General features: G+C 47.0%; 7 protein-coding genes across 7 annotated transcripts; 3 read left to right on the forward strand and 4 right to left on the reverse strand.

Annotated features, from left to right (window-relative positions):
- On the forward strand, nucleotides 1-2,205 carry EV420DRAFT_681551 (uncharacterized protein). Its single transcript, XM_060483069.1, has 15 exons — nucleotides 1-179; nucleotides 241-279; nucleotides 348-358; nucleotides 414-478; nucleotides 527-581; nucleotides 640-697; nucleotides 753-806; nucleotides 855-880; nucleotides 935-994; nucleotides 1,045-1,056; nucleotides 1,111-1,126; nucleotides 1,176-1,344; nucleotides 1,393-1,455; nucleotides 1,505-1,562; nucleotides 1,612-2,205. The coding sequence occupies exons 1-15, from the start codon at nucleotides 151-153 to the stop codon at nucleotides 1,890-1,892; spliced, it is 996 nt and encodes a 331-aa protein (XP_060328096.1). The 5' UTR covers nucleotides 1-150; the 3' UTR covers nucleotides 1,893-2,205.
- Nucleotides 2,206-3,081: 876 nt separating this feature from the next.
- On the reverse strand, nucleotides 3,082-4,601 carry EV420DRAFT_681684 (uncharacterized protein). The gene is made up of 12 exons (XM_060483070.1): nucleotides 4,481-4,601; nucleotides 4,380-4,422; nucleotides 4,313-4,327; nucleotides 4,219-4,257; nucleotides 4,106-4,148; nucleotides 4,038-4,051; nucleotides 3,968-3,981; nucleotides 3,902-3,912; nucleotides 3,775-3,837; nucleotides 3,539-3,713; nucleotides 3,307-3,477; nucleotides 3,082-3,248 (listed from the first exon to the last, which is right to left on the reverse strand). Coding segments are annotated over exons 1-12 (711 nt in total). The 5' UTR covers nucleotides 4,483-4,601; the 3' UTR covers nucleotides 3,082-3,127.
- A 3,459-nt stretch (nucleotides 4,602-8,060) lies between these two features.
- EV420DRAFT_1482070 (uncharacterized protein) lies at nucleotides 8,061-9,027 on the reverse strand (the record flags this gene model as incomplete). The annotated part of the gene is made up of 7 exons (XM_060469845.1): nucleotides 8,061-8,242; nucleotides 8,302-8,358; nucleotides 8,425-8,435; nucleotides 8,554-8,567; nucleotides 8,622-8,664; nucleotides 8,850-8,946; nucleotides 8,994-9,027. The coding sequence occupies 7 exons, from the start codon at nucleotides 9,025-9,027 to the stop codon at nucleotides 8,061-8,063; spliced, it is 438 nt and encodes a 145-aa protein (XP_060328098.1).
- A 3,298-nt stretch (nucleotides 9,028-12,325) lies between these two features.
- EV420DRAFT_1766118 (uncharacterized protein) lies at nucleotides 12,326-13,195 on the forward strand (the record flags this gene model as incomplete). Its single annotated transcript, XM_060480865.1, has 4 exons — nucleotides 12,326-12,568; nucleotides 12,636-12,705; nucleotides 12,762-12,884; nucleotides 12,939-13,195. 4 exons carry the CDS (start codon nucleotides 12,326-12,328, stop codon nucleotides 13,193-13,195), a joined length of 693 nt encoding a protein of 230 aa, XP_060328099.1.
- A 1,218-nt stretch (nucleotides 13,196-14,413) lies between these two features.
- Nucleotides 14,414-15,172, reverse strand: EV420DRAFT_1482072 (uncharacterized protein; the record flags this gene model as incomplete). The annotated part of the gene is made up of 2 exons (XM_060469846.1): nucleotides 14,414-14,654; nucleotides 14,721-15,172. The coding sequence occupies 2 exons, from the start codon at nucleotides 15,170-15,172 to the stop codon at nucleotides 14,414-14,416; spliced, it is 693 nt and encodes a 230-aa protein (XP_060328100.1).
- Nucleotides 15,173-17,332: 2,160 nt separating this feature from the next.
- On the forward strand, nucleotides 17,333-18,594 carry EV420DRAFT_1645612 (uncharacterized protein; the record flags this gene model as incomplete). Its single annotated transcript, XM_060477802.1, has 9 exons — nucleotides 17,333-17,369; nucleotides 17,427-17,479; nucleotides 17,537-17,551; nucleotides 17,605-17,643; nucleotides 17,696-17,834; nucleotides 17,884-18,067; nucleotides 18,122-18,283; nucleotides 18,336-18,369; nucleotides 18,424-18,594. 9 exons carry the CDS (start codon nucleotides 17,333-17,335, stop codon nucleotides 18,592-18,594), a joined length of 834 nt encoding a protein of 277 aa, XP_060328101.1.
- A 787-nt stretch (nucleotides 18,595-19,381) lies between these two features.
- On the reverse strand, nucleotides 19,382-21,052 carry EV420DRAFT_1621664 (pyridoxal phosphate-dependent transferase; the record flags this gene model as incomplete). The annotated part of the gene is made up of 10 exons (XM_060475723.1): nucleotides 19,382-19,459; nucleotides 19,506-19,664; nucleotides 19,715-19,902; nucleotides 19,951-20,045; nucleotides 20,104-20,162; nucleotides 20,218-20,263; nucleotides 20,307-20,464; nucleotides 20,500-20,567; nucleotides 20,619-20,867; nucleotides 20,926-21,052. 10 exons carry the CDS (start codon nucleotides 21,050-21,052, stop codon nucleotides 19,382-19,384), a joined length of 1,227 nt encoding a protein of 408 aa, XP_060328102.1.
- Nucleotides 21,053-23,681: the final 2,629 nt, after the last annotated feature.

The raw sequence follows: 23,681 nt of genomic DNA on the forward strand, positions 1-23,681 counted from the left end.
CTACCCGTGCCTCGTTGCAATAACCCCAGAAAGCTTAAAACTAGAAAAGGCCCGCGTTCCTGTTTTAACGCTCGATCTTGGATACCTGCCTCTTCCTCTCGACCCTCTACCCGTTCACTGTCACTCACGTCCCTTCCCTCTGCTGAAAAAATGATACCTGATTTTTCACTTGATACGACGTGAGTGACGGTTACCATTGTTTCGACTGATGTTCGGCTGAAGATATCTTTCTTCGCACAGGATGGGCGCGGCATTCATCGGTGTCGTCGTTGCGGCAATGTATGTCATGTCTCTGTCACTTGCTCCCTTCGTTCCGCGGTTAATTTTTTGCATTTTTTCTTGGACAGTCTGCATGGTGGTACGCGTCGTTTTTCGCATAGGCCTCGAACTCGTTTCTCAAGATAATGCCTTAGTCTCGTGTGTCCAAGCCTGGTATTATTTTACGCACCAACATGACAGGTGGCCGCTCAAGTCGATCGTACATCCATTGCTCGTTTCCTCGATTCTTGCTAACCATATGCGCTAGGTAGCGGCCGTTATGGTATTCGATACGGTGCATCAGGCGCTTATATCTCATACCGGTAAGGTGTTTTATATGCTCCGACGCCAGTGGTGCCAAGCTGAACCAACTGCGTGTAGTCTATACCTATCTTGTCACTCACTATGGCGATGCCGCTGAACTTCAAAAGACTGTTTGGTGAGCTAGCCTAGCTGCCCCTATTATGTTTCTGTTCTTGTTAACGAATCCGTAGGAGTCTCCTGGCCGAGGTTTTGTTCAACGGGTTCACGGCCTTCCTCGTTCAGAGGTACGTTTCTTGGTCTCTGACTGTTCCAGTTTTCTGAACTACCGTTAGCTTCCTCACTTTGCGTGTCTGGCGTTGTACGTCGTTTATATTCGCTCTTCGTCTCCTTGTTGAGCTGACCGAGATCCTAGTGAGCAACAGAAATCATTATGTCACGGCCATCGTTACATTATTGGTCGTTGCAGAATTTGGTAAGGCAGTTTCACATTGCGCTCTGGGAATTGCTGATCCTTCTTTGTAGGCTGTGTCGTCGGTACGTTAATATAATCTTTCATCAAGGCAGGGTCTCATCTCCGTCTATTTCCAGCATTTGGAACTCTAGCGTATGCATTGTTACCATTCCGCTGCTCGTTAGCTAACTCTTATCATAAGCTTGATCAACGTGCACAACTTTGCCGAGCTCGCTTCTTTGAAGTACCTCTCCATCAGCGTGAATACCCTCGCTGCGGCCGGAGACGTCCTCATCGCCGGCACCCTCTGTCTGCTCCTCCACCATTCTAGGACTGGATTCCAAAAGAGTGACACCATGATCAATAAACTCGTGTGTACCTTTCACCTTGCTTTTACAAAGGTACTCACGGGCGACTAGATCCTTTTCGCGGTCAACACTGGTCTTCTCACAAGTCTTTGTGCTGTTGCATCCTTGATCTCCGTTAGTAGTGTCCTCTTTTCCTTTTCGTATAGATGCTGATTATGCCTAGATATTGACGGCTCCCAACACGTTCATATACATCACTTTTTTCTTCTGCATGGGACGACGTGAGTTTCTTCCTGAACCGACTAGTCCAATATTGACACTTCTCTGTAGTATACTCAAACTCCCTCCTCGCCACGCTGAACGCGCGCAAGCGCATCCGCACCGCTGCCGAAGGTATCAACAGTTCTAGCGAAATCAGCTTCTCGCTGAAGGACATCTCCAAAGCCTCCGCCTACTGCTCGCGTCGGGGACCGAACATATCCATCAAAATTGATACGACCAAGGAGTTTACAAGTGATGTGGACCATAACGTTGTGCTAGCCGGCCAGCCTACGGAGGACGGGTCGCCGGATGTATGTCATCTCTCGACCTATTCTCGCGCATCTGGCTGACGACAACGAAAGAACTCAAGCTCTAAAGCGAGCTGTACATTTCGGGAGATGGTTGAGGTGGCTTAGGGTTGACGACGAATCTTCTTGTATTCCGTTTCACGTTCATTTCCATGCGTTACCGTCATTTTTGCTGCCTATCTTTACGCTTTACGCCTTTTCTTTCCTTTTATCTTTCATATATGTATAGTAGTGGCCGTCAGGGCATCCCAAAAGTGAATAGTCTTATGCTTGTATTGCTGTTAGTTCTTGATGACATAATTGTAGTTTTGGCCGGCTCAATACTCAATCAAACGGGCTCGTATTGATGCGTCTCCAGATACGCTGTCTAATCGATCTAAAATATCGCATTCAAGACTTCGCTTTTTATTACTCTGTTCTTACACCCATAAGTTCTGCTAACGTAGGTGCTCATCTAATGAGTCGCATTTTATTGTGTCAGCTCTTATCGAACGATAAACACTGTCGCCAGTCTGTAGTGCTGTACCGTTACATACCTTTTGGTTCCCTGACTCGGTAGTCATTCGTCCTTTTCCCGGTACGGCCGGTCGGTCGTCAAGCAGGTCTTCTTAGACGACGCTGTGTTTGTTCGCTGTCTCTAAATAGATGGTACTAAATATTGATTATCAGTAGCAAAGACCCGTCCTGCCACGTCTTCTTCTGACGAATCCATTCCTCCCGACATGGCTCTGAACGTTGTCAGCTCTTCCTGGAAAGAACTGTGCACATAGGAATCCGGGAGCGCATGCTTCCGGAGTCGAAGCAGCATGCGAGTGACTGTGACGCTCATGATGGTCAAACCCAACTGGATTTCCTGCACAGAAGATGACGTCAACTCGAGTCAACTATTGCTATGGTAAAACGGTACCAAAAACCACCCAATAGGGAGAGCAAGGGGTTACGAGGATGTCAAATAATTACATCCACTCGATATTTTTTTAAGGCCTGGTCGATCCGACCGACCGACCGCCGTGGGAATAACATACCTAATGAAGGCATAACATGCGGTATTGGTAAGCACACTGCCACCCGGTTAGAAGCAGTTACCGGTAGTAACCGATCTCTCCCGTCTAGACGTTGCCGGAATCCCCAAATCCGCCTCATCAGCAAGCTGGCAGGACTATTCCTTCATCATCTCTATCACTGAGAAGATGCTTAACAGAATCACACAGCCAACATCCTCAGTGAGATCTTTATTCTTCATCAATTATTGCTTCCTCATGGCACTTTTGAGCTGATTAGTGCAGAAAAAAATTGATATAGAATTTTTTTTTAAGGCCTCTCGAAGGCAACCGACCGACCGACCGGGTGTACCGGCTTGACGGTCCGGTAACCCCTTGAGGGAGAGCTAAAAGTGCACTGGTCAAATTTAAACATCCGATACACGAACTTTAGAACAAAGACTAAAGCAGCTCACGTTAGGAAGTAGATAACTGAATCTTGGAACATCAGTTGCATTATTGGCTCTGGGCTGGGCTGCAACGTGTCCCCGCCTGATGATAGCAATGACCTCCGATTTCGCCAATCTTTAATCCCGTGATATGCTGCAGCAGTAAAAATGGTGCCCTCAAACACCAGGGACAGTACGCTGAAAATATGGTTACGATGACGTACAATAGCAATGCGACTTGTAACGGCACGATACTCACAAGTGGATTACAGTTGCCTCTGTGCTTCTAAGATTTAAAACGAAGAGCACCACAGAAACGCTCGCAGTGCAGGCAAGCAAACCAAAGAAGGACCACAAGATCCAGCGCTGATTACCGGTAATTACCCAGACACGAAGGATCAATATGATTCCTATGACAACGAGCTGTATCGTCACTGAACAAGTTGAGCATATGAGAAGTAATATTAATAGCAAATGAAGGTGAACGGCACGTACCGTATATAATTGACTCAGGGTCAACGAATACACAGAGGATTTCTTTAGATGATCTCCGAGCCGCTGGGTAAAGGAAGTCCACACAGCATCACGCCACGAGACTCAAATAACAAAATCCAGCCCGCACCTGCTCCGCATCTAACTCACAACATCAGTCAGGGGAAGGTCCAAAGAGAGGAATCAGAAAATGTACGTGGAATAGTTCAGCTTAGAAAGGAATTAGTGAATGCTTTGATCATCGCTGGACGACCAAATCAACTTGCCTCATATCGTTCGCCTTTACAACCCAAAAGTCAGTCTTTACCAAACCTTGAAGCCTGAAGCAACGTACTCAAAGCATCCCAAAGTCGAAGGATGAGCCCAAGGTAGCGATTCTGATAACGTCGTAACCAACAACTCATTCTGTCACTTATTGTGATACTGGAATATAGATTCACCGCTCACCACGAAGAACAGAAATTTAATCCATGATCGTCTTGAGGACTGTTCGCGATTTGGGTTCGGAAGCTTATACTCGTATCCTGAAATCAAAACGTGCCCAGAACAGGTTGACCTTTAATGCATGTCAGTGACGCGTGCACGCGAGGACGTCAAGAAGTACTGACCTCATCATCAAAGCTTATCACGTAGTCCCATAGGATAAATGACCTTGTTATGACTGTGCTTCATTAGGGAAACGCGAGATAAAGAAGGGTCGGGACCGTACATATCGCAACCTCAGATGAGTACGAACCCATATCGGGTGATGTACTAAACACGATGAGACGCCCATGGCAGTCCCTCTGGGTTTTTATATCATTTTTGATATGTGCTGCCGGACCCGGGGAGTCTCATGATGAGGGGGCCGATAGATCACATCACGAAAAGTGTATTGTTGATGATGAGAAACGACAATCGGAAAGGTCAAGAAACATTACGGGAGTTAGCCTGTCAATAAAGATCGACTCTATTCGGTCAGACTCGAGTGCAAGGACCTGGCTCTAGCAATCGGAAAGTGATAGCATTTAATGAAAATTTGGCGGATGGTCCAGAAGTAGTGTCTGATTCCTAGTTGATCCCAGCTGGGAACATACGCAAATTGCGATGTCGAGGTGCCCACCCCGTGGTTGGGGGTCCTCAAGGGGACGCCCCACCTAAAGGCTCGTAAACAGCTGGATATCTGTCCGAATTGTGATTCAAGTTGATTGTCGGTTAGGTTTTTTCCGGACTTGTAAAGATACACACGTTGACCTGGATCAAGGACCAAGGTTGGTGCGGAACCCGTCTCCGACATTGCCGCCGGCAAGTAATCGGGGTTGCCCACGTGCAAGCGACAGCCTGCTTTACCTTTCACCATCAACCACAGGTCACTCATTTGCTACAGCCATTAAACCAATACGAGCTCTGCCTTTGCTGGAATGTCTCTAAGGCCATGCTCTCCTTTTGAATACCTCGCCGACACTAGAAGTCTTGTTCTTTTCACCTTCACTGAGGATGTCACTGGCGGCCATGATTCGCTATGCAGTTGCACTCAACTGAGCAGTCATTCACGTACTAATTGTAGTGGCACCTCAAGACAAAGAATTCAGCGCCATTTTTCTGCAAGTATCGACAGCAGTCTCTTCGAAGCCGCCCCGATATGGACTGCGTGAAGCGATTGATGGACGGGAACTGAGAATCTTGTGGAAAATGCTGACTTAGGGAATGCCACCAAAGCATACCTGCGTGGCTGACTAAGTTCAACCTCCAACAGGAAAAATTCAAGCTCGACCTTGTCCTTACGGCCATGCTTGATTTCACACCTATAAGTGGTGGGGAACGTGCACACACTAGCATGGGATATGCTGCTGCTGTCATTTGCTCTTGCCGGGAACTGCGACTTGAATTAAGAAGAGACCGCAAATGCACTCAGCGCGCTCGCACTGACGTGGTTTGCACATTTTCCTGGGATTTGCGATTTTCCATGCTTTCGGTGATTGTTTGACTAATCGTCGGTGCATCTTAGTCCGCATGCATAGCTCCTACAAGAAATACTTACAGCGGTTTGCATACAGCTTGACAGTAGCATGTGTTTTGCACGAGAGAAGAGAGTAATTTGGACTTGGTCATAAACCATGGTTTATGGACTTGAAGACGCGTTTATGGCTGGTTTATGGCTATTTCGGCAATCTCGGAGGTCCTTTTGCGCGCTTGAAGTCCGACCCAAAACACGGTTTATGACCAAGTCCGAGCCTTCTTTCATCATCCACGAAAATGCCCCTGACTGTCAAGCTGTATGCAAACAGCTGTAAACGAAGCCGATCAATTTGGGCCAGCGACTCCGACATTCGTAGAAACATTAGGATTCGTGAATTTTGATGAAATCGGTCACCGCAACTCGATAATGGCGACGAAGGTCAGAATCTGTAGTAAAACTTGGTACACCTATTCTCACTCTTTTTAGGTCTTGAGGCGGCAACAACATGTCTGTCCTATTACTGGGTTTGGGGACAGGTCCCGTTTCGCCAGACATCCTTCCGATGATCCTAACCTCGCTTATGCGGATCTAGAAAATTCTTACATATCCAAATGGTTACCAGCCGAAGCATCTAAAGACGCGAGTGATTTAATTTCTACTGACATAGTGCCATTCGTTTACCCGTTTCTTAGTCTAACAGACATTCTATGACAACGTGGGATGTAGCCCGAAACTACATGGCCTTGACCGACGAAGAGTTGGAAGCAATTGTTCCGGCACTCAATGACCCAAGCAATGGGATTGGTTTTGAGCACTATTGTCGTATTAGTTTCGTTGCCTTGTTCTCTCTACGTGCGATGGAGGTATGTATCTCGGTTGATCTAAACATAGCGTGATTGCTGATCTACCGTAGGCACCGGACGAATACACGATACAGCTCCATCGTCCTCCATTCAAATTCGCTTTTCCGTAGCCGCCTGTGGGAGGTCGCGAGTATCGTGTTGTTTTTAAGGATTACAGCAACTTGGATCTGCCGATCCCTCTCCCAAATTCTGCATACCTTCATCTTCACGCTGCGATAATGGGAATCCCTGACATGAGCGGGGCTGGTGGAGTCATAAACGAATCTGAAAGCAAGCACGATGAAACTGGCTCTCGTTTATTAGCGCAATCAGACTACAATTTCGAAACCATTCTGTCTTGGCTAGACTTCCAAAATTCGAAAATGGTTTCAACTCATTAAGTACCCCTCTTAGATGCGAGAACCTTCGGTGTATAATTCTGGCCGTCATAGGAATAGAAACGATCAGGTTTGTTAGTGCCGTACTTCAAACTTCAACTTATGCCAATTTCGAACGGTTGGCTTCGACCACGGGAAGCGATGACCGTGGCAATCGGACCATCGAATGGATGGCGATCTGTACCTCGAAGTCAACCCAGGTCAGCACAGCTGCATTAGGTTACGCGTCTCTTCCGTATTGGACTCAGTTCTGAGCGATTGATTATGATATCCGAACGATGCTTAGTACATGCCGAATTCTCGATGACATGCTGCTTTCTAGATGCATTCATATAGCGAAAATCATTCGATAAAAAGTGGAGAGCATGGCCTGTAGGGGATAGCATGGGCGACCTCCACTTTCTGGCCATGAGAGCAAGGAAATGGCTCCAATACTAGATAGAAAGAAAATTAATACTGGTAGCTCAGACAAACACCCTTTGCTGCTCAATTGGACTAGCAGTACGGAAGCAGCCAAGTCATTGTCTTCAAATCTCCATCGTCAAGTTGAACTCAACGGTCAAAGATATATTCCTTCTACCTCATTCTCCCGCAAATTCCTTCCTGTGGCGACTCTGAACGTCGTCAGTGGGTCTTCCTCGACAGAAACCTTCCCAGAACTTAGTCTGAGAGCGCCTGCCTCCGGAGCCGAAGCAGCAAGCGAGTGACTGTGACACTCATAATCGTCAATCCCAGCTGGATATCCTGCACAGAACGTAACGTTAACTCGAGCGGAGCATTGCTAAGCTGACACGGTACCAAAAACCAAGTAATAGGGAGAGCTAAAAGAGCACTGACCAAATTTCAACATCAGTTGCACAAAATTTAGAAACAAAACTGAAGCAGCTCACGTCAGGAAATAAATAATTGAATCTTGGAACATCAGTCGCATTATTGGCTTTGGGTTGAGCTGTAACGTGTTTCCGCTTGATGATAACAGCGACCCCCAATTTCGAAAATATTTAATCGCATGATGTGCCGCAACAATGAAAATGGCGCCCTCAAACAGTAGGGATAGTGCACTGAAAATGTGATTTCGATGATGCAGACACGACCTGCATTGTATGGTACTCACAAGTGAACCACTATTGTCCCCACACCTCCAAAATTTGGAACGAAGAAGAGCGCCACAGAAGCACTCGTAGTGCAAAAAAGCAAGCCAAAGAAGGACCACAAAATGCAGCGCTGATTACCGGTAATTACCCAGACGCGAAGGACCAATATGATTCCTATAACAACGAGCTGTATCGCCACTGAATTTAGGCGTATGAGAAGTAATAACAATCACAAATGAAGGTGAGTAGACACGTACCATATATAATCGATTCGGGGTGAACGAGCAGACAACGGAATTCTTTCGATGGTCCGGCTGTAGAGGAAAGAGCTATCACACAGCATCACGCTGTGGCACTCATGTACAAAAACCAAGACGCACCTGTTCCGCATCTAAGTCTCAGTGTCGGTCAGTGTCAGGTCCAAGAAGCGGGATTGACAGAAATATACATGAAGTAATTCAGCTTAGAAAGAAATCAGCGAGTACTTTGATCATCACTGGATGACTCACCTCATATTCTTTTCCTTTAGAAGCCAAGAATTAGGTATGGGGAAGCCTAAAGCTTTGGGGCGACATACCAATAACATCCCAAAGTCGGAGGAAAAGTCCAAGATAGCGATTCTAATGATGTTGTGATCAACAGCTCATCCTCTTATGATTTATCGCGATGCCTAACGACAGACTCACCACAAAGAACAGAAGTTTAACCCACGAACTTCTTGCGAACTGTTCCCGGCGTTAGGATTTAGAAGTTCATGTTAGTATTCTGAAATCAATACGTGCCCAGAACAAATCGACCTTAAGACTTGTCAGTGGTAATGCGCATGACGACTGTCAGGGACTGCCAAACCTCGTCATCAATACTGATCAGGTAATCCCATAGGATGAGCGACCGTGCTACATCTGCGTATCATTAGAGAAATATCCCATAAAGAAGTGCCGAACTGTACATCTCGCAGCCTCGGACGAGTATGAATAGTACATATTGAATGATGCAAACACGACGAGACACCCACAGGGTCTTTATATGTTTTCTTCTAGGTGCTGTGGGAGTTTCATGATGAGCATCAAGAAAGATCATTTTGTTGATCATGATTCAGGAGAAACGACGACCGGAAAGAATCATTTTGCGATGCGACCTAAAGCTGTATGCCTGTATCCATTTGGTCTTACTGGAGTACAAGGGAGAATGAGGGCTGATTATAGTAGCGCAATAAGATTTCACGAAGTGTGGGCAGATGGGATAGATGCTGGTGTCTGATTTCCAACCGCCATAACGGCATGTTCAAGGGAGCTGAGACACGGTCGACACAAGGTGGGGGGAAGTCCGAAGGACAGTGCAGAATACAAGCCGGGCTGTGAGCTTGATCTGCATGTTCTCGAACATGGACAATGATCACCCTTCAACTAGCTATCGAAATACGAGAACTCGCTGGCAGCAGTGGTCCGTGGGAGCAAGTATGTTTGGAATTCGGCTCTAAGGAATATATAGCGGCCGTAGAGCTGAATTTTTCACAACATACAAGAGGCGGAATAAGCAGCAATCCGTATTTGAAAAAGCCAAGAGTGAAGTAATCACGGTGTTGGTGGTCGTTCGACTTGATCATCGTCGGGGAAGTAGTAAGTTGCCGGTTTTCTCCTACGTAGCGCATGTTATACCTGCGCTTTGGTCAGAGAAATCTGAAGAAGAAAATATACTACCCACGATTTAGAACTTCAGTGTAGATACGTTTGAACCCATTTTGTCGTCGATAAAGCAAATGCGAGCTCACTGACACGCTCTTTATGGACCATCGTAGGCATGATCAACAATGAACATGGCCACAGTGGTTCGACGTTCAACCCTGGGAACCCGGAGGAACAAATACCGTATGATTAATTAATGTTGCACAGCATGTATCGAATCTAGCCAAGAAATTCTCATCCCATATGTCTCGTAACGCTGACTAGTACTATAAGGTTGACGCTGCACCCCCAAGAAGGGGGTGCAAGGGAATCACCGGTGGGGCATCTTGAGACGAGGAATGGGATGGAGTAATTCTATCTTTCGATGAACTGTATTGTAACAATCACTGGAGTGGAGCTAGGTGGATCTTCCGGCATGGACATGTCCTGAGCGAACAAAGTTCTCAGACTCAACCTAGGATTGTCGACTTGGTAGAATTAGAGAGAACAGAGCTCTAGACACTGGGTATACATGACACTTCACGAGACAAGACTGCAGGAGAAGGGGGGAGGGGTCTAGTCGTATTGGAAAGGCAGCTTGCAGCGGACAAACTGGCAAAAGCGGCGACGCGTCATGCACGTGCACAGCGGCCGAAAGTAGCTTACGTCACTGGCTTGATCCAACTTTTTCAACGTCCAGCGGGTATCTATCTATCTTCGATGATCGGTACTCAGTCGCAGTCTGTTCCAACGTTTCACTCAGTTAACCCTCTGATTGATAGTGCTATAGCCGTCGTAATTATACCACAAAGACTCTTGTCATTCTGAACACTCCGCTGCTTTGTCGAGTCGGTTCTCTAAAATCAGGACAATGAGAGGAAAGGATTACTACTCGGCTCGATTTCCATGCATCGCCAGTACATTTCTCGTTAAAGGCTCAAACAAGCCGTTATGGATGCACACATGCAACCCCATCATATCTGATATCGCCATCCAGGCTCGAGCCTTCGGCAGCATGTGGTGTCAGTGACCTCTTTCTGATCCCAGTGACGAGCTACTAGGCATCGCTTTCAATTTGAACACCTCTTGTATTAGGTCAACATCGTACGGCACCGGCAGGATGTATGCTAGATTAAGCGGAAAACCGGCCCTCAAAATGAGGCTGTAGATCTTCCCCTCCTAAAACTGACATACTGCACTATGGCGCTACATCGCCTTTTCAATGATGCATCCGAAGGACTCTCCAATCAAATAAGCTCGAGACGCCCATCCTCAACCTTTGTCTCGGAGGACTCGAACACTGCCGACTGGGTAAGTTGTCTACGCCTTCGACACAATTTCGCATTTTCATTACCTCTTCTAGTTTATCGTCGAACAAAAGGCACAGGAAGGACTGATTATATTCCAGAGCCAAAGAACCAAAGGTTTCATAACGCTAAGTTCCACGGTAACTATTATCAATGAACGTTGCTTACATCTATGATCGAAAGAACTCTTGACCGTCACCGGGTTCTCTTCCGAAGCAATTCGATTCGTCTTCGATATGATCATAGGAAGATAGTTCACCACCCCAAGTACGCATCGGCCTCAAGGACTCGAATCTCTGCGCACTGGAAACCCGAGAATGGCGAGAACGGTAATAATGTGTGATATTCAGCTATACTTCGATGACCACAGCTGATGATAATGTTGTAGATTGTCTTGAGAACAAGTCGAGATGACTCCGCGAAAGCAATCAAATAGGGCTTTCAAAAAACGATCCTTTCGTTCTACAGGAAGGGTGTCGTCTGTGCCAAAGTGGTGTTGACAGCGTAGAGCAACATTTGCAACTTGATCTCTATGGTACTGATGAGGACCGCGTGTAGAAAAAACATTCCCACCCTCTACGCCAATGAATAGCCTAGTCACAGGGACTAGCAGCGACTATGCTACTTACTTTCTTGCAGCGTACGACAACGGTTTTTCGCAGACAACACCTGGAAATCGTTCATTGCGGTTCCAAGTGGATTTGAGCTTCTGGTGACGACCGACGATGTTTGGAACGATGCCTCAATTGAGGGAGAATATGGTGACACGCCGTGTGGTACGATTTAAGTCCTCGGTGCTTAACTAGGCCTGCAGGAAGGACGGTTTTATTCATGTACCTTTGTTCTAACTCGATTTTCTTCTATGTATCTTTGTATATTAAGTCATTGACTAGAAAGAAAGGGTTCACAGAACGAAAGGATCAGGATTTGTCGTACCGCAAGTCACAGCAAAGCTCTCTGCACCCTCTGTATCACTGATCGAAAATGAACGCGGTACAAAACTCCAAGTTGGATTCCCCAGAGGTTCCTTCGATTAGCAATGGACATGGTTTGAACTTTGAACTTGGGAGTTCCTTCAGACGGCATGCATAAAATTGAAAAAAAGGATAAAGTTTTGACATACATAATGGCTCCACTAGGGATCGAACTCATACCCGCCAGCGGCTTAACTGTTGTCCACTTGACGTTGGGACCAAGTTAGCTAACCGATCACTCAAACCAGATTTGAGCTTGGCTGTACGTGTGCTAAATAACCGAACCGGGCATTATACTCAGTAAGCTTCTTTTCCACTCGTCTGACCAGCGTCGTTATGGCCGCCATCGCCACTCGTGAATTCCTCTCTAGTCTGGAAGCTCTCTACCCCAGGCAGGCCCGGGGTGTCGTCAGTCCATGGTCTCTCGTCGCAGCAACAGCATTCAGCTCCAGCAATCTCCCAGAAGCTGTCCCAGAAGTGTTCAAATACGCTCTTGAGGGCGTAAACACGCATGATGAACGGCAGGTATTGGTTAGGAAGTTGAAGGACGCTTTGTTCAAGTCGGGGACTGTTGTCTGGGTATCCTAAGGCGCGTCCTACTATGGACATTACATGCTTAACCGACTGATCTGATACGCGGTGATAGGCTATCAATGCCTCTTTCTCAGCTCCATCCTGTCATTCCCTCTTGAATTGCGCGATACGAAACCCCTTCGGTATTCCTTACTTCATAGGTCTGGAATCAGTGACTTGATTCGCTTTGCTCGTATAGCGATCTATCTTTGCCGACCGAAGGCGTGGACCAAAATTCGGACAAGAATATTTCGATCGTACATACGGAGACACGGACAGCGACCATTCAGCCTTTTCTCAAGGAGCTATATCCTGACTTTCGGTGAGCTCTCTCCGCATTCAAACGCGAGAGGTCGCGTCTAACAAGATATACTAGAATTCTTTTCAACAACCTTCGGGTATGGATATACCTATGGCTATTTTGGCGCGCTCTCAACTGCGGAAACTTCATTTACGATGGTGGCAGCGCTCATAGCGAATGATACCCCACGACAGGTTGACTGGCATCTCAAGGGGTCGTTGAGGAACGGCGCGACCTTGGATGAGGTCAAAGCCGTGCGTCAGATTGCCCTCGACGTTGCTCGCACCTCAGGTGTGCAGTGGAAGAACGAGATACCCGACATCGAAGCGTAGCCCGGGCTGTGTACACTACGAGGTGTTAGCTACGGACCCTGCGATGTATATAGATTGCTATGCCAAGTCTGATCCCTTTCCGACTGCTCTCGCCGGCCGAAGCAGTGTCAACTCCATCGCGCCTAGGTCATCTCTAGCTCGCATACGCGACCTAAGAAGCATTCAAGATAGCAAAGCTCACCACGCTACTTCATCCAAAATCATTAGTATGAACGCTTACAAACACAGACTATTTCGCACCGCCAACTAGGTGATGGGTGCGTAGCCAAGAACGCTGAAGACATAGCGCAAGGTTTTGGTCCGTCCCCGAGTTGGGAAGGAATGTACATCGCAAGTGCTTGGTTTAGAATCCTACAATTTCTCATTTCCCTGGTTCCCAAATGTTCGTTGGCGATGGTTGTGGACAGAAGAATGGATTCTCCCACCGTATATATGAGGAGACAGAAGAGAAAGCCGAACTTCGACCTCCTTCCTTCCAAGGATAGTCCAGAAGCGTAAAATGAGGATAGCATCCATGAAAGCAAGCTCGAATCACACCAGTTCCTAAAATCAGCCTGCGAGCACTGAATCGGATTGGAAGATGACCGCCCATAGCAACGACGACAGTGTGAGTGCGAATCTCACAGGTCGATGCTAGCGAGCAGAAGCTCTTGAAACTGATGATACGTGCCTTTAATTCAATCGTATTGATACATCTAGAACGGATACTGTGGTTCGAACGAAGACACGTTCCAGTAGAAAGCGTACCTGGAAACCGATTAGTATCGAACTACGATGCAGCACAAGGAAACTAACCTAATCAAACCAGCCGGCGAAAAACCAGCTCAGCCAACTACTTTACGCGAACAAGGCGCAACACGAATCTATTACTCTAATGGTACAAAGTCGTTCAGGTCGTAAGAAATGATGTGGGTAAAAGTAATGCAAGAGTATACGGCATAGCAATGATACAACATAGAAAAACATAGTAGGACAATGGCTTGGCTAAGATTCCGGATAGTGACCTGGTATTAAATAAACAAAAATAGTGATTATGCAAACCATATCCATAGATAAACCGAATGTGGCCGCCAGGACCAAAGTAGAAGAAAGTAGCCGTCGGGGAAGTAATGCCGATTAAATGACGTATGGGAATAAAGATTAGGATATATGTTGGATAGATGATCGATTCGACAAAGACAAGACGACAATTTTGGCAAGGCAGCGCGGAGCGGGAGCCTAATTTTCTTTCATCTCCTCATCGATAGCCCCTCTGAGCTCCCCGCGGAAGGGCTGCGGCTGAGTTGCACAGGTTGGCTGGAGGCTCTGCACAAGCGGCTGCCTCGCATGATCAGGAGAGAATGGTCTGTGTGAAGGCCATGTATTTTTGGGCTTGTCAGTTGCACAGGGCGGTAGTTCGGGTAAAGGAGCAGTGGGTGGAGGCAAGGAGGGAGCGGGCGGTTGCGTCCTTCGTACAGGTCTACGAGGACTGACAGCAAAGAACACGTCAGCAATGTCAAAGAAGGCAGAAGCCAAGGAAACGTACCGAAGAGAAGTACCGACGCTGCCGCTCCTCATTCGCCCTACAAGGCTCGTCCCTTCACTGGCAACGTTGGGCTGGAATTGGTTCTCTACCAGAGTGCCCATGACTGAGCTAAGACTACCACTCCTGGAACGTGAGGGTGACGCCTGTAGGTGGATTTGGAACTGTAAGGCGGTGCTCGCATTACGCGAAGGCGACTTGAGAGCATTGATGGACGTTCCGATGCTCAGACTCGACCGACGCTTGCGAAGGCGTGGTCGTAAGGCTGAATTGGTGGTAGCAGTCGTCTCCGTTACCAGCGTATGACCTCGGCCGTCGTCGACCTCGATGTCACTGGCATCGTCAAAGAGAGGTGAAGAGGGTGAGTCTATAAAGGAGTTGACATTGAGGTTGGCCGTGAAGATGTGACGAGGAGCAAGAAGACCAGAAGAAAAGAATGCAGAGTACGCTGTCATGGTCGATGTCGAAGGGTAGGTGGAGGATGGCGGGCACGGTAAAAGTGATGGTTGAGGATGAAGTATAGCACGGTTGCAAATATGAACAGCGCCACTGCCATAACAACACGTACATAAGCCATAGCAACGACAAATATTATAAATCTGTTTTTGGCAACACCCCTGTCGGGCTTCGGGTTCCATGTCCGATATTCGTAAAAAAAAAAACCCATCCAATCGTGATTCGAGAACTCGAGTCGCACTCTCGCCGACTCCCGCCTGGTCCTCGAAGAAACTTATCTTCATGCTCAGGATGGCTTTGCTTTGGCAAAAATCATTTTCTCTACTTCTTGCTGCGTAGAGACATGGCAGTGAAGCACCGCATGGAATGACATGAAACAGGACGCGCCACGCAGGGCTTATAAGCACTGGAGAAAATTACGAGCGCTTTTTCTTGCCTAAATATTAGGCTCTCAGGAACTTAGTCCCACCTAGGCGAATGGAAAATGGCCAGGCTGAGAACCAGGAAAGATCGATCTGGGCGACCTCCTTTCTGCCTTCGTCCTCGTACGACTTTTGTCGGAGAGCCTGCGCTTGCCACGGCGTGCCGTACCGCACCCCTCCCAGACTGTGACGGACTCAGAAGACATCTTCTCTAGGGATATCTAGACTACAAGCCCTTGATATCTGTGTTCAATCTGCTCTGCATCCATCCCTTGATCTCATCATATACCGTGAGATGGTCCTGAGCTTATGGAAATCTTCGACCTTCCGGAAATCTAATCGGGGACATCAGACGAGATGTAGGCGAAAAATACGTTATCCCGCTATAGCTGTATTCCCTGAGTGAACCTGAATTTGGAGGATGCGCGAAATGTGACGTCAGCAGGCTGCTGATTTGTCGCATTAGCTATTGTGCGTTTGGGTGTCATGGGCTAAGAGAAGATGCCTTTGGAATGCAAACAAGGTTTCCAGACAGGTGTTTCATCGTAATTGAGGTGTTCAGGTGAGAAAAAAGAAGAGCTCGAGCACGAATTTCTCACAAACGAACACATCACAGAGACGACATGTACAGACACCGAGAGCGATGCGAATGAGCGGGTGGGGTGACCACGGTGATCATGGGAATCTGAAGAAAAAGACAAAGTTGCTCCGGGCACATGGAACGCCAGGCCAAGCACGTCCTTGTGACTTGGTATGACTTCGTAGCGTGCGCCCAGCCTGGCAAGGCGTCTTTATTATATGTTGCGGAACTCGTATCTGATAAGGCGCGGCTACCTAGTGATTACCACCAGGAACAGCCGAAAGTCGCCTGCAAGAACTCAGTCTTCAAGCTGTTCGTGTAGTATCTCCAACTTAGATCTCTCCCGTTCCGTTGTCACGCGCATCCCATCACGGATTCTTAACGATGCTGCGCATGCTCGGCCCGCTCTCCCACTCATCGCATACAGCGGCTACGGCATTGCCAACAAAACTGAATAACAAACGCTCTCCTAATGAAATCCTATGTCTACAAATCAACAAAAATCTGGAAGAACACCGCCGCCGACAACTGACGCAGGCGGGTACGTCGACGATCGTTCGACATCATCCAGCATCCTGCCCAATTATCTCGATTCTACGGTGACCAATTCTTTCGAACCCTCTTAGCGGGTCCTTATCATGATACAATAACGATCCTTCTTGTTCGTTACGAACTCTGTATCTTGGCATGACCGCGTGAGTCAGTAATGCATTGCGGTGCCATCTTATTATCATTATGATTCTGTTCGTGCCGCCAGTCCGTGATTTGCCGCGTCTTTATGGGGTATTCCACAATCTATGTCCCTAGGCTTTCGGTATACATGTTGCGCAAATTCTAGGCCGCTGCAACCTGTGTCCGTCTCAGATATGAACCCCATACTGTCTTCGGCCTTGTCACTAAAATGTGCAGAACGACGAGCTGGTATACTCAGGCGCTCGGTGATAACAATGGATGCCAATGGTAAGCGCCTGACATTCTTCTCTGACTTACGTTTTTCCTGAGAGTTTTCGGTTAAGTCCTCGCCTGATCCTAACAAGTTCCTTGCAATCTGGAGAATACAGAAATGAGGTCGGTAATGTTGCCTATATAAGCCCAGTGCGTCTGTGCTGGAGATGATGTCCCTTCCCACTTGTCTTTGTCCACTACAACAGCCAAGAATGTCTCTCTATTACAGCTGTGAAAAATTCTCCCGGTGTACGTTCTTCAGTACAAGTTCACGTAGATGCCAGGCGATATCTTACCAATAACCAGATGCAACGCCCGCTCTACTAGCTTGGGAATACTGCATAACCTTGGACGATGAAGTTCGTTTGTGATCGATCTCCCCACTGTGGTTCTCGATATCTCACTGTGTTGCTCAGATGACTTTTTTCTGGGTTTGGGCATATATGATCGTTTGCTTTCAAATTTCTCATTCATAATGGGACAGGTTCCCAAAATATCTTCAATTCAGTGCTTATTTTTCATGGTATGATGGGACCGGAGTGTCTCATACCCCTTGTGATAGCTGACTTTCTCAGACTCGTTATCTTCCTATGATATTGGGAGTCTGGGACATCGTCCCAAAAATCCTGATGGATAGCGATAACCTTTATGATGAGCTAGCCCGGTCCGGCTTGAACTTGCAGGTATTTTTGTTCTCGTGGTCAACTGTATACGGTAAGTTTATAGATTTCGACATAGGCGTGTCTGATATACAGTTTCTCAGTCGTAGGAGTAATAGGACGTCTCATAGTCATCGAGAGCATTCTCATACTACGCGTTTGGGCTATGTCAGGCAGGAGAAAAAGTGTTCTATACTTTTTTCCCGTCGCTCTCTTGCTGAATTTTGGTGTATCTCTATTTCTGTATCTCCGGTATGGCGCCACATCTTGGGATCAGAGGGTCTATTGGTAACGTTTAATTCTTCGTTTCTCGCCGAGTTCTAATGCATAATGGTTATTTAGGATTCCGATGCTCGTTTTCGAAATAATTCTATTCACAACCGCAGTAGGTTATGGATTACAAGGGATGAAAGTCACCCAGATTCTCGCCCGCTCACGCCACAATTTCGGACCCAAGCCGATCATGGGTCTGCTCCTCAGAGACAGTGTCTTTTACTTCGTGGTGTACGTCGAAATATTTGCTTGCACTAACGGTATGCTGACAACCAGTTCTTAGTGTCGCTGGCTGTTATCCCGTCTACGTATGGCTTGTAGGAACCCCATCTTCATAGTGTAAACAAGCAGCTGATCTGAATGATTGACAGAACTCTGAGATGGGCCTGGCTCTCACGAGCATTCCCATAACGCGCATGCTCCTCAGGTTACGCAAGCGTGCTGCAGAGGACTTAAACATTCCAGCCACTCAGGATATAGAATTGGAGACTCTCCGAATTGCGAACTCGATAACAGAAGGATCCCTTACCACCCACGTTTGAGGGTTGTTGAGAGCGAGGAAATGAGGAATTTTAGGTAGAGTAGACACAAACATTGCAGACGATACAACAAGTATTATATCTCGCGGGATCACCTGATAGACTAGTGGTAATAATTCATGCGTATATGACGGGGTAAGTAAGTTCACATCCTGGAAGTTTGAGGACGTCTATCGCTTCCCAGGTTTCCATTTGGGAGATCCTCTTACAACTGGCAGATTACTCCGCGATGAAAGACGCGCCGTCAATTTGGAAGTCAGACAAGGATTAATATCAGGGGTCCCAAGTAATGCGGGACCTGTTTTCGAGTCCTAAAAAGATGAGGAAGCCAATCGAGGAGGGAACTTATGCTTAAGGTTGACTGCACAAGGCGACTAAAATATAACTCATTGAATAATCATCATACACTAGACTGGCTCTGAGGACCGACTTTTTGAACCTGGAAGCGGGCTTTCTCAATCACCTTAGCTTCCGTTTTCTTTGATATCAGTCGCAGCGGTGAACTATAAACGGACCATTGCTTACTAGCTGTGGTGTTCCCAGACCGGGCGACCACGATACATCATACCTTTATTAGAGTGACGGCATTGTATCGATGATTACTACTGTAAGACTTGCGTTGCACGAATGCAATATTACCTTGACGTTTTGCTTTCTGTCCACTTCCACAAGAGCCAATAAATGAGGCATCCGGGGGCCTGCATTTAGTGTAACGCACCGTCTAGACAACTATGAATTCATAATACATCCATTCTTAGGGATACTACCTGCTCGCCCTTATTATCGGCATTCAATTTGCTTTATATTCCTTCTCGATCTCGCCGCACACAGCAGGGAGAGCGGTCCCGAGCTTCTTGAAATCCTCGACCTTCCGGAAATTTAATAAGGGGCATCGTGAGACAAACGAAAAATACCTCATTCCAAATCTGCGCACTACACCTTACCCACCACATCCCATTATGATAATAAGGAGCGGCGTACACATTGTGTTTGACGAGCAGCTTATTCTTGAGCATCTGGTCTAATTCCAATGTCGGCTTGAGGTCACCTGAAAGGGGCATGACTACGTTAACCTACAAGTGCCGAAATCAGCAGCAGCTTCAAAGGGGAGGACCAAATGCACCATATGCGCAGTAAATTGTCCGTCTTCATCCATGACTTTCGTGTTCAAAACCTTCGCGAGAGTTTTACCCCCCTCAATCGCTAGGTTATGGCAATGCTCGTTGATCACGGTTTCACCGCCCAGCCACTTGCGGAATTCAAGCGCCGCAGCGATACTCAGGTAGGGCGCCCAGTCAATGGTCCCATTCCCTAAGGATGAATGAGAAAGACATTTGATACCGAACAGGGGGGCCCTACATTCGAACTGCTCTACAAAATTTGGTCCTGTACGATCTTTGGGCGAGACGTAAGTAGACGACGTCGGAAAGCTCGACTTGACAATATGTTGGTTCCTATGCCGACGGTCGATCAGTGGATACAAATTAACAGCTGTACGATCGCGTCACCCACCTCTTAGGAACATACAACACCGCAGCACCCCTCTTTGCGAACAGCCACTTGTGACAATTCTGACGCATTGTTAGTCAGAAGCTTCTTCGACGCTTCGATGTATTGGCCACTTACGCTTATCCAGAAATCTGGCTTGACTTCATCCAATTTGATGTCCTGGCTGCCTGTCCAATCGCATGCGCTGCATCGACAACGCTCCATACATGTCGAACTCGCGGCAAATATCTGTCATGACCTCCCAAGGAAGAAGAGCTCCGGGGTTAGAGATAATCGCGTCGATAACAGCAACAATTTTAGCATTCTTTCCGATGCGTTCCCGGACCGATTTTAAATGGTCTCTCCACCGAGAAACGATATCTTCCTTTGTCGTTGGAAGAGAAGAGTGAATTGCGCAACCTCCGGATGCGGCGGGATGTCAGAAATGTATTGCGCCGTCCGGGAAATGGATCCATAGGTCGTGTTGCCTGAGTTGCACTTTTACTAATGCTGATCCTCGAAGGAAACAAAAATCTCACAGGTAATAATAACATCCCCCTTTTCCCAGATAAAATTCTTCAGGACCGTATTAACTCCGTGAGAAGCATTCGGGACCAATACCACCTCGTCTACGTTACTGACTCCGATGAAACTGGCGACCTTTTCGCGAACAGCGACGAGCATAGGCTGATAGGTTAATCGCATGAACAGATCCGGATTCCTTTCGATCTTGTCGGATAGAGCACCGCACCACGCGCTGACCGGTCGAGGAAGAGATCCGTAGGAGCCTTCGATAATCACACATTGAGCATCATGTTGTTTCATCACGACGATCCAAGGGCTCACCGTGATTCAAGTTCACGTATTCGGGATCAAAATGAAAATACTCCTTCATCTGATGCCCGAACGCCGGCCGCTGCGCTGGGAGGACCAAAGACTCCAGGGAGGAGGGAGGAGGAAGAGGAGGGCCCATTTCGATTCCAAGCTGGAAGAGGAAGAGCAAGGGAGAGAATTTGCCTTGTAAGTAATCTGTGAATGAGTCATGGAAGGCAGGATGATAGATTTCGGCCGATCTTATCTCGACGGACCGCCGCTTATTCGGTTAATATTTGACATGCCGCGGCCAATGAACACTCCAGTTTGTCCCACGATCAACGTCACCAACGGCATTGAAGTTGAACGACAAGCGTTCTGTTGAAGGTCGAAGGCAGATCGACATAGAGCTCTGGATTAATCCAATCGAAGTGTTTGTTTCGTCTCCGCGCACGACTTCATTAACTGATACGATGAATATAGGCGAGTTCGTTGACGTCAGGGCTATAGACCTGGGCCTACCTGCATTCATACCAGGTGAGTCGTGCAGCCATAACCCAATGTAACCCTTTCCGTTTGTTTCCATTGACAGATGCTTATTACAAATCTACTACGACTTGTGGACGTGTAACATCGTATCCACTAAGATGCCTCTGCATTTTGGCCGTGAAGTCCGATAGCGTTATGTACGGTACGTTCTTTTACCTGCTACCTTAGTCTTGATGTCTACTACTATTATGGCGTGCTGACTTTAAGAGCGACAGTTACTATACAGATCCTAGTCATGGAGATCATTCTCATTCTGCGTGTCTGGGCTATCTTAGGCAGAAAGAGAAGCGTGCTCGTGTCTTTCTCCGTTCTTCTTTTCTTGAACGTGGCTGCAACTCTCAGTCTTAACCTTTACCTTGCCAACATTTCCCTTTCAACGTACATAATGTCGCTCTTCAACTGATAAGGTACACTGTTGGTTGCATATCAAGTTCTGCGGCTGATACGGTCACCACGGTTACTTCAGGCTCCCCACGTTTTTATTCGAACTCATCATATTTCTAACGGCTGCAATTTATGGAGTCAGAGGAGTCAAAGCCACCAAGATTCTGGCGCAAATGCGACAAAACTTTGGTCCGAAACCAATGATGAACCTGCTACTCAGAGACAGTGTCTTTTACTTCGTGATGTACACCAGGCTAACTCTTTTGCTACTAAGTATGTCTGACCACGTTAACGGCTGTTTAGCGTCCTCTGCTGCGTCCCTATCCTGATACTCGTGGTGTGTAGTCATCGTCTATCATGTCAACTCCTCATACTTACTACCGTACAGGACGATAGGTTGGGCCTCAGTCTCATGAACGTTACAATAACGCGTATGCTTCTCAGGCTGCGCAAGCGTGCCAAGGCGGATTTGAACATGCCTCTTTCTCAAGACATGGAGTTGAAATCCTTCCGAGTTGCGCATCCGGAAGAAACATCCGTCGTTTCTGACGCATGAATAGTCTTTATTGACTCGGAAGGGGACGCTACGAGACCTTGTGGTGGGTACTACCGTACAAATTACACGCTTTGCACTTGTATTAATCGGGTTTTCAGGACATGATTAGACATGTAGAAAGATATCTGTAATCACTGGAATTTCGATTCTTGAAAATTATTTAGAATAATCCTCCGTCGTGATACGAAAGGGAAGAAATTTAATGAACGTCAATCTCTAGATGACTTGGCGAGATATCGGCACCGTACGTGAGACCGAGATATCCACCGTACACCAGTATCCAGAGATCCTCAAGAGAAAAAGTATTACAATAATGACCTTACCTCGTCGACATCAGAGATACCGATGAAACTGATGACCTTTTGCGAATCCGGATTCGCTTTCGAGAATCCTGCCCGGAAGCATTGCACCGGCCACCAAGCTAATCGGCTGAGAAGGGTGTCCGTAGGAGAATTCAATATTGACGTGCTGATCGTCGTATATCAGGGCGAAATTCGAGAACTTGACTTGATTCAGGTTGACGTACTTGTTCGAATACCATTCGAGTCAGTTAATTTTTCGAGGGTCACCCCTTCATTCGATGTCTTTATATATGAGGCAGTTTCGATTAATTGGATACAGACATAAGGAAATTTTCGTCTTGGTAGTGTCATCTATCAATGAAAATATTTAGCTCTTTGCGCCAGTGATACATTCTATCGTATCCATATTTCTGTTTGTGAGAATCTCCATCTGGACCAGGGTTCAGATTAGTACATGGCGAAAGTACCCCAGGAAATTACTGCTAACAGGGTTACTTCTTAGGCCTACATTTGAAAAAGTAAGGTTGTCCAGTTACAGGAGAACAATGAACGGAATGATTGACCTCGACATCTCGAACCCAAATGCTAGTCGAACTGTTATTGTAGCTGTTTAGGCATACTTGACATTCACTGCTCACCAAGCAGACGAGTCAATGGGAGACCGACCATTTTCTATTCTGATCGTCCTTTGCTATACTGTAAGCGCTCTTGCATGCAGGCTACTAGTCGATTGATCTTGCCCTGTAGCATCGGCACAAGAGATCTTAGAATACGAAGTCAAAGTATTCACCCTCGGCCATGAAGACCCGGGGACTAGGACGATATATCAAGACTTTACTGCCGAGTCTGATGAGGCCTAGGGAGACCAAGTTTATTTGAGTACGTACAAACTACGCGCAGTTCAAATCACTCATACATCAGGTCATAGATACAATCTTCAAGCTACCAAAGAACCAGGCCGCTTTGCTCCCAAATAAGACCTATCCGATCCACTATGA

Source organism: Desarmillaria tabescens (assembly GCF_030435595.1).
Source record: "Desarmillaria tabescens strain CCBAS 213 chromosome Unknown EV420scaffold_30, whole genome shotgun sequence".
Taxonomy (NCBI): Eukaryota; Fungi; Basidiomycota; class Agaricomycetes; order Agaricales; family Physalacriaceae; genus Desarmillaria; species Desarmillaria tabescens.